Source organism: Diplotaxodon limnothrissa, linkage group LG23, assembly GCF_057381915.1.
Source record: "Diplotaxodon limnothrissa isolate DT_005_m linkage group LG23, D_limnothrissa_male_GT1.1, whole genome shotgun sequence".
Taxonomy (NCBI): domain Eukaryota; kingdom Metazoa; phylum Chordata; class Actinopteri; order Cichliformes; family Cichlidae; genus Diplotaxodon; species Diplotaxodon limnothrissa.
Window position 1 is genome coordinate 6,268,111 of NC_140617.1, and position 13,883 is coordinate 6,281,993.

Below are 13,883 nucleotides of genomic sequence, written 5' to 3' on the forward strand. Positions count from 1 at the left end.
GCTGAGGTGAACAGTCATGAGAGGTGGCTCTGATCAATGGAATAATTGTTAGAGGAAGGTCACGCTGACACTCAGGTATGCGTATGTAGTCTGGGTCTAATATGGGGATGGATTTCTTTTCTGGACAAGCACTTTCATTCCAGTAATGCAAAAACCTGATGCTGACCCCAGTGGCTTCATAATATCTGAAGTGATTTGACAAAAAAATGCACTATTTTATTAGAGCTGATTGCTGAGACACTGTTGATGGCACAAGGCTGTGACTTCTGTGCAGGACTGTAATTGCAAATGCTATCTCTGCTATTAGATCAGACACTTTCTCTGTGAGGACCAAATAAGTAATAGAGTAGGAACAGACAAAAGAAAGCAATAAGTCAGATTTCATAACATCACCGCAAATTAAGTCCAGGAATGTACTGATTACAACAAACTGTGGATTTATTGCAGTGTAAGACTATATGGGTGTGGCTTTTTCCTTTAAGCTCTCTTTGTTGTGTCCCTGCTTGGCGTGTTATTGTGTTAATAGGAAACCATCTTTATCATAATAATTGAGTTCTTTGCCAAAGCAGAATTAAAAGAAGTTATTTCCTATTACGTTGAAATATATGAAACACTTGTGGTTGATGCAAGAGGGGAGTGGACCCATATATTTTACTTGCTCAGACTGTTGGTTTAAGCACATGCCATCACTCTGTTCTCCATATATGTCAGTATCTGATGAGCAGCTGTGTGCAGATGCATATAGGCGCACACCCAGATAGAGAGAATAAAAGAAGCAACAGGAGGAATTATGCATTTCTCCTGCACGCCTTTTAATTAGCAACCCTTCTGTCTCGAGCTTTGACGCTGACTGACATCCTCACATACAGACCCAAATCACCCACCACAGCAAAGGTTGTAATTTCAACCCTACTTTCAAAACACTGCACTAGAGGCACCCGGTGCTTACTTAGCTTAGCAGTAACCCGACACTGACCTTGTTTGATTGGAAGTGTTTTCAAATCAATGCCTCTGGCAGGAGAAAACCAGCTGTGCGCTCGTTAGCTGAGGTGCATGCTGTAATTTGGCATAAATAGATCCATTTCAGGGAACGTCATGGCTAAAATACTGCGCTGTTGACTTTGTAATCCCACATGTGCTTGAACTTCGACCCTGCCCAAACCACCACCCATATCATCACCTTTCTTTTGAGGGGCATTACGCAACGTGTAACCCAGAGAAGTCTACCTTTGTCCTTCTTATTTCTGAGTATGTCTAATTGGTGTTTCTCTGAAAACTATATGTTGATTTGTCTTCAGTCATGGAAAACATATATTTAATTTCCGCTGTAGAATAATTATTAAGCTCGCTGCTTTTGTCCAGAGAGAGCTTATTCTCGATGTGTATCATGAAAGCTAGGTAATTATAAAGGAGCCAAGCTAGAGGTGCTCATTAACACAAAGCAGTCAGAAATCCTCCTCTTTCTGTTTGCACGTGTCCTCAGCTGTCCTCCTTCTCCTGTTTACATGTGGAAGTCTTTTCTTGTTTGTTTGTTTGTCTGATGCTCATCATCCATCTCTTCACCTCAGTTCTCTCATGCCTTCCCTAATTACAGAGTGTCAGGGACACTCTGAGGCAATATCTCAACATGAGAAAAACCTCATGACTCGCTGCAGCCTGCTGCTGCTGGGTACAAATGACAGTCTTGGCTTTGAATGAGTTGTCACTGCTGAGTTGTCACTGCATGGACAACGCCGGCCTTTTTTTCTGGAACCACTGCTATCTGCTCTGCTGTGTCGACTTGTTTTTATTTGATCCTGTTACAAAAAATACAAAAGAATTTATTGAAATCATTCTGTTTTAATTAGTGACCTTTTGGACAAGAATGCGCTTTCAGTTTGAAAGTGGGTGGCAGTGAATGTATTTTTTTATATATATTATTCACTTCAGTGGCAGTCACTGATATTTGTGAGTCAGTGTGCTGTTTAAATTTAAGACAGCCCCAACTGCCACAGTCAAATGGCTTCAATGCACAAGTGCTCTTGAGCTGGGCGCCGTGTGGCGGATAGAGCTCTGCTTTAACGGGGGAGATGGAAATTGGCGTGAGATGCTGTTTTTCCAATCTGACAGTGTAGCTGTAAAGTTCAGGGCCTGCATATTCAATCAAACTGGATCTCCACTCATAGATTTTGGGCTACTCTCCTTACATAACAAACACAGCCTGTAGCTGCACAATATTCACAATGAACAGTTTGTGCCTTTGTCGAAATATTTTGGTGGAGTTTGCAGGTAAAACTCTGTGCCCGGTCAGCCTGAGGGTGCTAAAAATGACGCTTCAGTCTCTCCTGCAGGTTCTCACATTCTTTCTCCATTTTTACAGCCTTTTTTTTACAAGCACTTGTACACTGGCTTGAACAGTTCGTGTCCTCAGGCAAGTTTCAGTCCCCAGTGGCACCATCGCTGGCGTACTCCAACAGGTGTGCTCCTGGCTGAATGCGTTGTACACAGTTATGCTGTAAAAGAAAAACCCCTTTGCTTTATTACATAGTGTATTGGTGGGACAACCGCCTTACGCAGCCTTTAAGCCATCATGTCAGCAAGCAGTACGAAGACAGAATCCAGACAGTTTTTCTGTGTAGATTTTCAATCATCTGAATAACGGTAATGGACCGAAAAGAGATCTGGTTGCCTTATGCTTTGAACCACTTACTCCAGCTCTGTGGAGTTTGACTACTGGCTTTTTTTAAATAGAGAAATTTCTGCGAAGCTTAAAACAAAGTGAAATATGACAGTATGTCACAAAGCTGCGTGTGATATGGTGTTTCTTCTACAGCGCTTTGTGACTGCTGTTCCAGGATAACAATAAATAAATAAATAAAGCAGCTTTGTGACTCAGTAATAAAGAAAAAACAAAAAAGACGCCTCGACACAAGATGTGACACATAATATTTCCCCTGCACAGCTTTTTAAAGGAAATAAACAACACGAAGGCAACAAAAAACAGACTGTTTATGTGAAGAGATCCGGCAGAGGTTGTCTCCAACCAGTGAAGCAGTGAAGGACCTTTGCTTTTCAGCTTTGGGTTTCACGTTACTGTAAAACTATTGCTTAGGAAGCGGAATCTTGTATTCATCCACAGTGTCGCAGAGCAGCATTTAAAGTCTGCCGTGTCACATTTGCATATGTGGTGTAAGATATCCCACATTTAAGCATGTAACTAAGGACTTCTCCCCACATGTCACAACATTTTATGTGGACAATAGAGGATTGTTTTCCGTGGCGTTTTTCCTTTCCAGTCACAATAATTTAATTGTGTGTGTGTGTGTGTGTGTGTGTGTGTGTGTGGGCCTTCTTCCATGCATGTCCCTGCTCCTCATTCTAAGATTTTACGGCTGTGTGTTTACATGGCTCCACCTGGGTCTGGTTGTGAAATACAATTCGGATTCCATACTTTTCCATAAAAATAAAATATCTGTGATTCTATGTTACAGCCTTAAGGGAGAAACAAGAGGATATAATAGAAAGCACATGTGGATGGTTATGGTGCATAGCATACGGGTGCACTGAATAGCAATCAGACCTGTGCACATAAACACACTCACACTAGTACATGTGCTCTATGCAGGGCGTGGCTCTCGGTGCAAAAGTGCTTCTTATTATCTTATTACCAATTTGGTACTCATGCTCATAATTTTTCTACCACGTTTCCTGGCATTAACACAGAAAACAAAAATGAGGGGAAAATAATAGATAAGAAAAATAATGGTTGACTTTTAAGCATTTTCTTATTTTCTGCCTTATGTATTTACTCATATTAAATCTGACCAAAGTTAATAATAGATAATGAGATCAGCATGTGTGTAAGTAATCCTTATGAGCCCAAATCTTGGGCTTCAGACTTCAGTCTACTATTGATACCATTTGAACAATAGAAGTGCTTTAAAGACAGGCTCCATTACATTCCAGGTCTCCAACAAAACCCAGTTTAAAAATACAAGGTAGCTAATAGATGTGTTTTATTGTTTTATTCATAAGATCAAAATGATTTAGTGGCCATTAAAATGTGTTCAGATTTGGCAAACTGATAACGATTCATCTCATAAATCAAGACATGCCACTTTGCCGTATGTTAGTGGGCTTAGTATTAGCATAAGATTACGCTCCATCCTTCCTGTGCTTCTTAAATCAAGAGCCTTTGTGCAGTCAGTCGGGACAAGGGGCGATATCTAGGAAGCAGAGTAAAATATGAGCAAATGGAAAAGCGAGAATTGAGCAGTGACATTATAATGTGTTTACCCTGGAAATTAACCTGTCATGCAGTTATTTTTATTTTCTAAAAGCACTGTAGTTAAATTTCATATTTTAATCAACGTGAAGTCATACAGTTTGACAGAAATTATGGCCTGTGTTTTAGCGTTGTGATTATAAAACAGAAGATATAATTTTCTAAGTGCCTCCCTAGCCTCAGGCCTTTGTGCTTTCCTTCACCCCCTCCTCTTCTGTCTGGCCACTGATATTGGCAGGACAGTTTTTGGTGCCTGGATGGTGAAATTCTCAGTCTTTCTCAACCGTGCCAGCCTCGCCTGGCTGCTTCCTGTCATGCGAGGGATCCTGTAAAACCTCAGATGTTGATGCTGCTGTGTGTTTGTATGTGAGAGAGGCAGGGAGTAGAGCCAGATAAACCTGTGTGTTGACTTTACAGTTTTTCCCAGGCTGCAGGCCCTGGTGCACCAGTGTTACTCTGTGTGCTTTGCCCGTTACTCCCGAGCAAATTAAATTATTTACACAAACATATAAAGCCTGGGAAAACAAAATAAAATCCCTGTGCATTTTTTTTTCTTTGGCAATGTGAGTGCTCTGCAGGAGGACTTTGCAATCAGTGCATGAGCGCCTGTGAGACTGCCTTAATATTTAGGTTGAATAGTTATTCTTCTGAATTGTCCAGACTCATCAGTTTACCTCAAAGGTATTTAAGACGTCCTTCAGGTTAAAAAATGTGTGTGCTGTGCGTGTGTTTCTTTCTGCGGCCTTGTGGGTTTCTGAGTGGAATATCTGTCCTTCACCACTTCCTGAACTAGCCAAGAGAGACCTGATATCGACCCCAGAAACAGAAATTTGAGCAAACAGTTATTCCATTCAGGAACGTTCTGCTCCAGCTAGATAATAAACTTTGCTTGCTGCTGATCACCGCTTGGTTTATAACAACCTGTTTTCAATCAAAGGCTAGAGCCCTATCACAGAGGCTGAAAGTCATTATTTCTAAAAAACATAATGTCTGTTCTAACATGCAATAACTCTGAATAGCTTTGGCCATAGATGTTGTCCTGAGTGGGGTCTAGCCTCTAGCATGTAAGATTTTGTGTAAAATGTAAAGTAACCCAAAAACTCCCAGTGCGAGCAGGAACATTTAAAGCACGTTTTCTATCATATTTGAGTCTTGGTAAGACAGTATGTATAAATAGCTGTTATGCTGGACTATATTGTAAGTCAAGAGGAAAATAACAATTCATTATTGGTGCTAAAGTATTGCATTTGAATCTGTTTTGAGGACATCCAGCTCTTTTGTGGATTCATTTGGTGTTGGAATAATTGGGAAAAAAAAGGTTCCCGGCTGGAAAAAGTTCACCAAAACACCCCCTCAAGTTGGAACAACAACTTTTCCAAGTTCTGCACATGATTTGCCGAGTTCTTGACGTCATAAAAGCACACGCGGCGTATGAAAGGAAATGTTTTGTTGGCTATAGCAGCTTTTGGTCAATCGTGGAAATTCACATATTGCAGACCACTTTTATAGTATCATTTAATCTGTAGTACTGTATTAGATTGTAACATTACTTGCCATCCATCTACACTGTCTGAGACTAGCTAGAAAGCTTATTATCAGTGAATACATAAACAATTCAAGTAAAACTATTTTATTTATTATATGCAAGAAACAGTTTCTCATTGTAGCATCCATGTTATTTCCATTTTCTGACTTAAAGCACTTGAACACAACGTCAGAAGAATGACCTTCTGACTCTGGAAATTCATCCTCCTGGAGAACATGTGAACGCACAGCTCAGTAGGAATTTACTGCAAGTATCTACTTAGCTTAGCATAGGATAAACACTCAAGACTGGGGAGTCAAATAGCCTTTTTCTGGCCTGCTAGCACCCAATTTTCACACTTATAAAGACATCTATGCAAATAGAAAAACAGAACAAGTTAGATTAGATTAAGCTAATATAACCAGTGGCTGACAGCAGCTTTTTGTAAAGAGACACATAGGAGAAAAGTATTTATCGTCTAATCTAAGTCTTTGCAGGAAGGGAAAATAACATGTCTCCCAACATGTCAAAGTATTCTTTTCACCAGGAGGGCTAACTTATCGACCCATGAGGGGCTGAACATGTAAGCCTGTGTCTCAGCCGACCTGAGGGTGAGGCCCCTCGCGGTCATGATTTCCTGCATGGGGAATATGTATGTAAATGTAACTCTTGATGATGTGGAATTATAACAAGTTTCTTCATAAACAATCAGAGTTTCAAAATGACACTAATAATGACAGATGAGTTTAACCTCAGCTGAAAATCGGGTTCTTGCCTAATATTGTGACTGAAGATAGAGCACTCCATTATGACATTTAGCATATTATGTTTACAGTCCCCTGAAAAGGATAAGCGGAAGCGAATGGATGGATGGATGGATGTTTGCAGTCCTAGGGGAGGCACACAGATGTATTTAAAAGAAGAAATTTCCATGCTTTCTGTTTTTTATATGCTAAATAGTTATGTCTATGGCAGCATATGAAACCAGAAAAAAGGCCATCCTCAGGGACTCTTCATCCCACCGATGGCTAAACATTTTCACTCAGGGAAAAAGGAAACTTTTGGAGTTGGAATACAGTAAATGAGGCCAATTTTCCTTTTGAGCTATTGCCTCGGCATTTATAACTTATAGTCTGGAGATACAGCTCGGTAAGGTGGAACTGATGTGAAACTCACCACTCTGTTATGTATCTTGTCACTCTTGACAATTATAAACTGGTGAAGTCATATATTTGACTTTTTTTCCTAAATTTTGTGGCCTCTTTGGACTATATTTTTACTATAGATTTGTATGCTTTTACAGAATAACTTGTAACAGGAAAGTTTCCCCGGACACATTGAAATGTGTCATGCCTGCTACTCTAAAGCCTTTTGTTTTGATTGCTTTATACACTTTCTGCTCAGGTTTATTTTTTGTTCTTTTTCTGAAAGCTTTTGGAAGTGTCCGCAGTTTATTTTCAGAAATGTGAACCTTGAGCGGGCCTTGCACCGGTATAGACTTTCCTGAAGGTTAGCTGTCTTAAAAGATAGGTGATCAGAGGTGTAGACTCTCTCATGTCTATGAATTTAAAACGTGAGGCGGCACACAGATACTTGGATATGCCTAAGTCATGTTCAAAGTGAGAAAGTTATAAGGCAAGAAGGATCAGAAATACAGTACCAGACTACAAACTGTATATCAAAGATGTATGTTCCTTCCAAAAGTGTGAAAGATAAATTAAACTTACCTTTTTGTGGCCATGTTGAGAAAATACACTGGATTATAGATCTAAGAAAAATGGCCCTAGACCTTCTTAAAAACATTTTAACAAGTTTAACACTTCATAATAATAATTTCCTAAGAAAACAGCCCCTAATAGGGTAAAAGGGTATATCCAAAAGCACACCTTTGTTTGTGGAGTCCACCTTGTGTTTGGCAAGGTGCATTATCCCTCAGTTTCCCAGTCAGACCCGCCTCTCAGTCGTCAGTGTGGTTACAACACCAAAATTGCAGCAAATTGGCAAAAATGATCACCCTAACAGTTCATAACAGGATTTCATTAACTAATGGGTGATGTAACGGTGGCTACATCCATCTTTTACATATAACCGATCCCAAAGCGAGGCCTCTGGACATCACTTTAAGAACTACACCATGACAACAACCGTAAAACACGCTCGTTATAATTCATCTTGCTTTCCTTCTTCCTCAGAGCTCCGTTTATGAGTTGACATGTCCTCTATGGAGCCCTTTTTCATCCAACACCTCTTTTGTGCTTCCATCCTCACCTCGTTTCTCCCCTCCCGTGGTTCTCAGTCTCGCTGTTTACACTGGATTGCATGTTGTGAAAAATGCAGGCCAAATTTGGACCCGGTTTACCTGGGCGCCATCGTCACAGTAGAGAGCAGACTTTACCTCAGACCAGTGATATCCAAACCAAACTCTGCCTGCTAGTGTTGAAGGATTGTTTAATTAGCAGGAAAATGGCAGACATATCGTACCTGGAAGGGGACACTATTTCCATTTTCACCTCAGAGAATTTGAATCCCGTGTGTGCTCCAGCAGGCTGAATAACAAAGGGCCTGGAGGTTGTTCTGCATATGTACAGGTGGGGGTGTCTGTGTATACCCAGCTCTCCTAACTTTTTCCTGTGGTGTCTCTCAGGAGCTATCAGAATAAATTCACCTCTGAAGGGTTTGTGCAGCTGGTCTCCAGTTTCCCCGTCTTTTACTTCACCATTGCTACTTGTGTATTTCATCATGAAATGAGACAGCTAATTTTCTCTTTATGGAAAATGTTAAATATACATAATATGATGAATAATAGTACACTTTAAAATTACTCACCAATTATATTTTAATCATATTACATGGTTTAGTAATAGTTTAATGAGATACTTTCTGTTTTTCTTTATTTTTTTCACATGAAAGTCTGAAATTTTTCTTTGGAAGTGCAAAGGAAAAATCCCTGGAAAGGATACCTTTTGAAACGGAGATAGGATATGAATAAGTTTTTCCTGCCGTGTTCCTGTAAGAGGAGAGCGGAGAGAACTTTCCAGAAATGTGGACCTGTGCTGGGTTCTTAGCACTGTGGACTGATCTGATGTTACTATAACAGGGAATAAAAGCTGTTTTATTAATACAGGTATGGAAAACACACCTGGAAGTTGTGTAGCTGTATTCCGGGGAAGCAAACAACTCTTAAAAAACGGGTTTAATTTTTATAGATTAGACTTTATAGTTACATTTTTTTGCCTTCTAGATTTGATTTTGTCACAACATACGTAGTTTATCCAGGCTGCTGCTGAGCCGAGTCTTTTCACTCAGATTCCCGGTGTTCTTACTACAATTTGAGCTTTCACAGTAGTCTTTATTACCATATTAAGCACTTTCCAAACCTCTGCAATTAAATCTTAAAGTAAATTATGTCGAGATCTGTGGTTGTTCAACACTTTCTAACTTTCTGAAGGTCCGTGAATCGGGAATTAGGATCCGTCTGCTGTAAAAACAGAGCTGGGGTTTTTATAACTGACTAAACAGTTATATGATTATTTGTGTTTCATTTTTGTTGTATCACATTCGCAGAGTAAAGATGTAATGAGTTTTAGGGGAAGTTCAGTTGTATCAAGTGAGTGATAAGGAAATTTATTGCCCAAATTCTCCAGAGCAGCAGAGTCCAAATGTATTCATTTTCAAATTGCAGTTTTGAAGCTGTTACTGATTAAACTTTGGAATATTTATATGAGGAAACCTTAAAAAAATGATGTTTAAAGCTGAGAAAAAGTTAAAAACTTTAATAAATAATAGGCCATACATTTTCCTCTGCTTATCCATTCAGGGTTGTGGTGGGACTGGAGTCTATCCTTGGTACATCAGGTACTCCTAGGTACACAAATGACTTGCACAGGTACACCCTGTGTCAGTCATTAGTCTTCTGAAAGGTTAACACAGAGATCTAGACAACCATGCATGCTCACATTCACACACAGGGCCAATTTAGAATCATCAGTTTACCTAACATGGATGTTTTTGAAGAAAACCCATGCAGACATGGAGCGAACATGCAAAATTCCAGCATCTTAAAGGGCCTCTCATCCCCATACAACAAACAAATGAAAGTTAGACATTTTACTTTTGGCAAGAGAATAAAAAGCCATTATTATCTAAAACATGTTTTTCTTGGTGTTGTTGCCATTTAAAGACATTTCAGACTCACTTTTTGTGTTTGTCAAATGTACCCCGCCTTTATTTGTGTAAAACCTGCAGGTTTTTCAAGTTTGTCTTTATCCACAGGAGTCATCTGTGATTACAGCGTGCTTTGCTCGCTTACTGAAAGTATATCTGATCATTAGTTTTAGAGATAGTGCTTTGGAGGTGTTTCAGAGGCTGGCCTTTTGATCTGTTGATTACAACTCAGGGGACCACCAATTATCAACAGGAGACATGGTCTGGGGATTCAGCCTCTCTGTGCTCAGTTTTGTCAGTCCACATATTTAAGTTTAGATCTAAAGCGCTCCAGACTGTCTGATAGTTGGTGAGCAGTAATGTGAAATGTATGTTTGCACGCAAACACACTGGTATGCTCCTTTGAGAGTCTCCAAATGTATAACCAAAAGTCAGTTCTCCTCCCCGACATACAATACAGGCAGTCTTTACATAAATGTTCTCCAGCACATGGTAAACACATTTTTGACTGCCACATACACGCAAGCCATCAGGTGTTTGTGTTTCATTAGCTACGAAATGCCAAGAGGAATTAAGCTTAGCAAAAGCGTCTCAGTGGGAAATGGCCGTAACATGAAGCTGCAGGAAATAGCAGTAAGAAAAAGCAATGAGATTATGTGTGAAGGTACAATGAAAGAGGCAAGTCAGGGTGTAATAAGTTTCACAACATGCACTGGGTGGACTCTCTGTTCTCTGTGCTCAAGCAATCAGAGAATTCATAACTAATGTACAACTAATGCTAAATCAAGCATTTTGATAGGATTTTGTTTAGTGCTGTCAAAATTATCGCGTTAATTGTTAAGATCAACGCGAAATGTTTAATGCATTAAAAAAATTTAACGCTGATTTTGTTTTTTTAGTAATTTCCTGTAATCTAAGACCTTTAAATTCATGAGCACCTCTGGAGGAGGGGGCAACAGTGTGCTATGCTGGCGTTTGGCCTGACAGAAATGATTAGAAGAAGAAGAAGAAGTGACACTATGCTACTATCTAGCTAACACTAGCTAACACACGCAAGCATGGACGAGGGCGGACTTTTGGGTGGAAAGTTTCTCTTTAAGAAGTTGCCTGATGGCTTGTTGGACAAAACGAGAGTAAGATGCACAATTTGCAACGCTGAATTCAAGTACCACAGAAGCAGTTCATCACTGGCGTATCACCTGAGAGCAAAACACCCAACTGAATCCACCTCTACGGGACCTCGCCAGTCTACGCTTCAGGAGTATGGTGCTTGTGGACGAATAACAAAAAATGTGAGAGAAAAGGTAACCAATTCCTTGGTTGTTTGGATAGCTAAAAACTGCCGACCAGTTAGCATAGTAGAAGATGATGGACTGAGAGAAGTCATTCGTGCTGCATCAGGAGATGAGTGTTACAATCTGCCCTCGAGAGGAACCATTGTGTCGAGACTGCACACTTTGTATGGGGACCAGAGGGCTCAGCAGTCCAGCAAGCTTGTGCAAGTAAGGAATGTCGCTCTCACCGGAGACCACTGGACTTCGGTGAACAACGATAATTACTTAAAATATAAAGAATAAAAAAATGTAATTGGAGCCAGGCTATTAATAAAGTAATTGAGATTAATCGCAATTAATAACAGAAAATTGTGAGATTAGTTAGTTAATTTTTTTTTAATCTATTGACAGCACTAATTTTGTTCTTAAACATAAGGCGCGATTCTAAACTTCTTGTAAAAACAGTGTAAGCTCAGGGCTACAAAGCTATATTACACCTCCTGACCCAGTATGAACCTTCCAGATCCCTCAGGTCATCTGGATCCGGTTTTTTATCAGTTCCCAGAGTCAGAACCAGACACGGAGAAGCTGCATTCAGCTTTTATGCTCCATATATCTGGAACAAACTCCCAGAAAGCCTCACATCAGCTGAAACACTCAGTTTATTTAAATCCAGGTTGAAGACTCACCTGTTCTCAGCAGCATTTGAATAAAACACCAAATCCACACTTTAAGCTTAAATTTCAAAACTTACATTTTAGCTACTGATTTTATCAACTGTTCTGATTTTATCTACTGTTTTTTAATCAATTTTAAATCATGCTTTTTATTTGTTTTTGTTTTTTAATGTCTCTGTAAAGCACTTTGAATGACCTTGTTGTTGAATTGTGCTATATAAATAAACTTGCCTTGCCTTACACTCCTCATTTATCCTCAAAACTGAAAATACACTGTTTGATTTAGGTGACAGAGCTGAATGAAGGATGAAAAACACAGGAGGAGTGCTCACTATCTTTGAATTTATCTTATCGTTACCTGTTATCGTTACCTGCACATTTAATGTCCAATCTGAGTGCACTTCTTGTTCCTGTGTGCGTCTTAGTCAGGTAATGTTTAGAAACACATGCTGCAGTGCAGGCGTATCTATAGGCGGACAGATCCTGTACCGCATATATGTTTGATTTGGACAAACTGAAGTTTCAGCAAATCTTGAAACAGATGACAGCAGATTGAACATGAAATAAAATGAACAGAGGCCTGCACTGTGGTGAAACTCTGTTTCATTGACCAGACTGCTGCTCCTTTTGTTATTTCAGTGGGAGAATGTCAGGAATATGTTGCTTTTGGCCCGAGACGAAGACCAGGAAATGTTCGATACAGACACACACACACACACACACACACACTGTGATGTTTCTTTATGAAAATTCCCACAATGTTCTCTTAGTTTTGCTTTGCATCACGTGTGTTTTAGTTTAGATAACCTTGCTTTATTGATTTCCTCTACTACCAAACAGCTGAACAGCGTGTAGAGTATTCTACGCTGTAAAATGTTAAAGCAAAACTAGACTTCAGGTGTTAAGTTCTGATTTCTTCAAGCAGACACACGGTGATCAGGAATGTGCAAATTTAGTGCGGAAACATAAGTGGAAGCTTTTGCTAATGCTGGCGAAGCTGTTCAGAGTTTTAATAGTCTCCTTTAAAAAGATCAAGCACGCTGGCATTTCACTGATCTCTTTCATCACTTTTTGCACTTTTACATTTGCACAGTCACAGCATTTGTAAATGTAATCTAAAAAGTGCTACAAATAAAGGCTGATTATGAATTGGATTTGGTGAGAAACTAGCTGAAACTAGGTGTTTCTCTCTGTTGTTGGATGGACTGGTCAGTTGGAGGCGGCTGGTTGGCTGTGCGGCCTTCCAGCTGAGGTCATGTCTGTGACTCAGTGCCTCAACGTCTCTTTCCCCCTCGCTTCATAATTTGTCCCTTCGTTTATTCGTTCCTCATTTCTTCCTATAATTAGTGTGCATTATGTAAAATCATAAAAAAACCCAACTTTAACTGAGACTATTTTGTCTTCTTTGGCTGAAATTTAAACATCCCTACAGTTAGATTTTAATAGCTCTTTCACAGAGCGATAAAGCTCTAAATAAAGGGAAATTCCAGTTTTCGGTGGCAGTTATTGTGTTTTTTATTGAGTGAAATAAAAACATGTTTCCAATTAAACTGCCATTTTCCTCTTATATATCTAAACAAATGTTTTTGTTCCCATGAATACAGGAGGAGTTAGTACAAAATGTAATCTGGTCATCCTGCAGGCACCAAAGAGTTCACAGTTTTATCCCCGAGTTTATGAAACTGTCTTTCAGGTGTTTGCATAACCCGCTGTTTCCATCTTGTCTTTCAGGTTGGAAGTCTGTCTCTTTGCACGTGTTTGGGATGAAGCACCTGTGGGACATTCACTTCCTCCTGCTCATCCTTGTCTATTTGTTAGGAGGCGTCACGTCACAGGTCAACCCAGGTGTGTGCAAAATGAGATGACGTACTGTGTTGAGCTCCCATTTTTCTGTCCTTGGGTGTCTGAGGGTGTAATAAGGTCATATTCAAGAGTTTGTGAATACTATAAAACCACTTTTGTGAGTTTTGAGTAGGGAT

The 13,883-nt window shown here is 39.7% G+C and overlaps 1 protein-coding gene across 2 annotated transcripts in view; it reads left to right on the forward strand.

The window, feature by feature from the left end:
• ddr2a (discoidin domain receptor tyrosine kinase 2a) overlaps positions 1–13,883 on the forward strand; it is a 31,419-nt gene that overhangs the window by 1,095 nt on the left and 16,441 nt on the right. For both annotated transcript variants that reach the window (XM_085348948.1, XM_085348947.1), the window contains exon 2: positions 13,636–13,749. In XM_085348948.1, coding sequence (XP_085205074.1) covers positions 13,668–13,749 — 82 coding nt within the window. In that variant the 5' untranslated portion in view covers positions 13,636–13,667. The remainder of the gene's footprint in view (positions 1–13,635; positions 13,750–13,883) is intronic.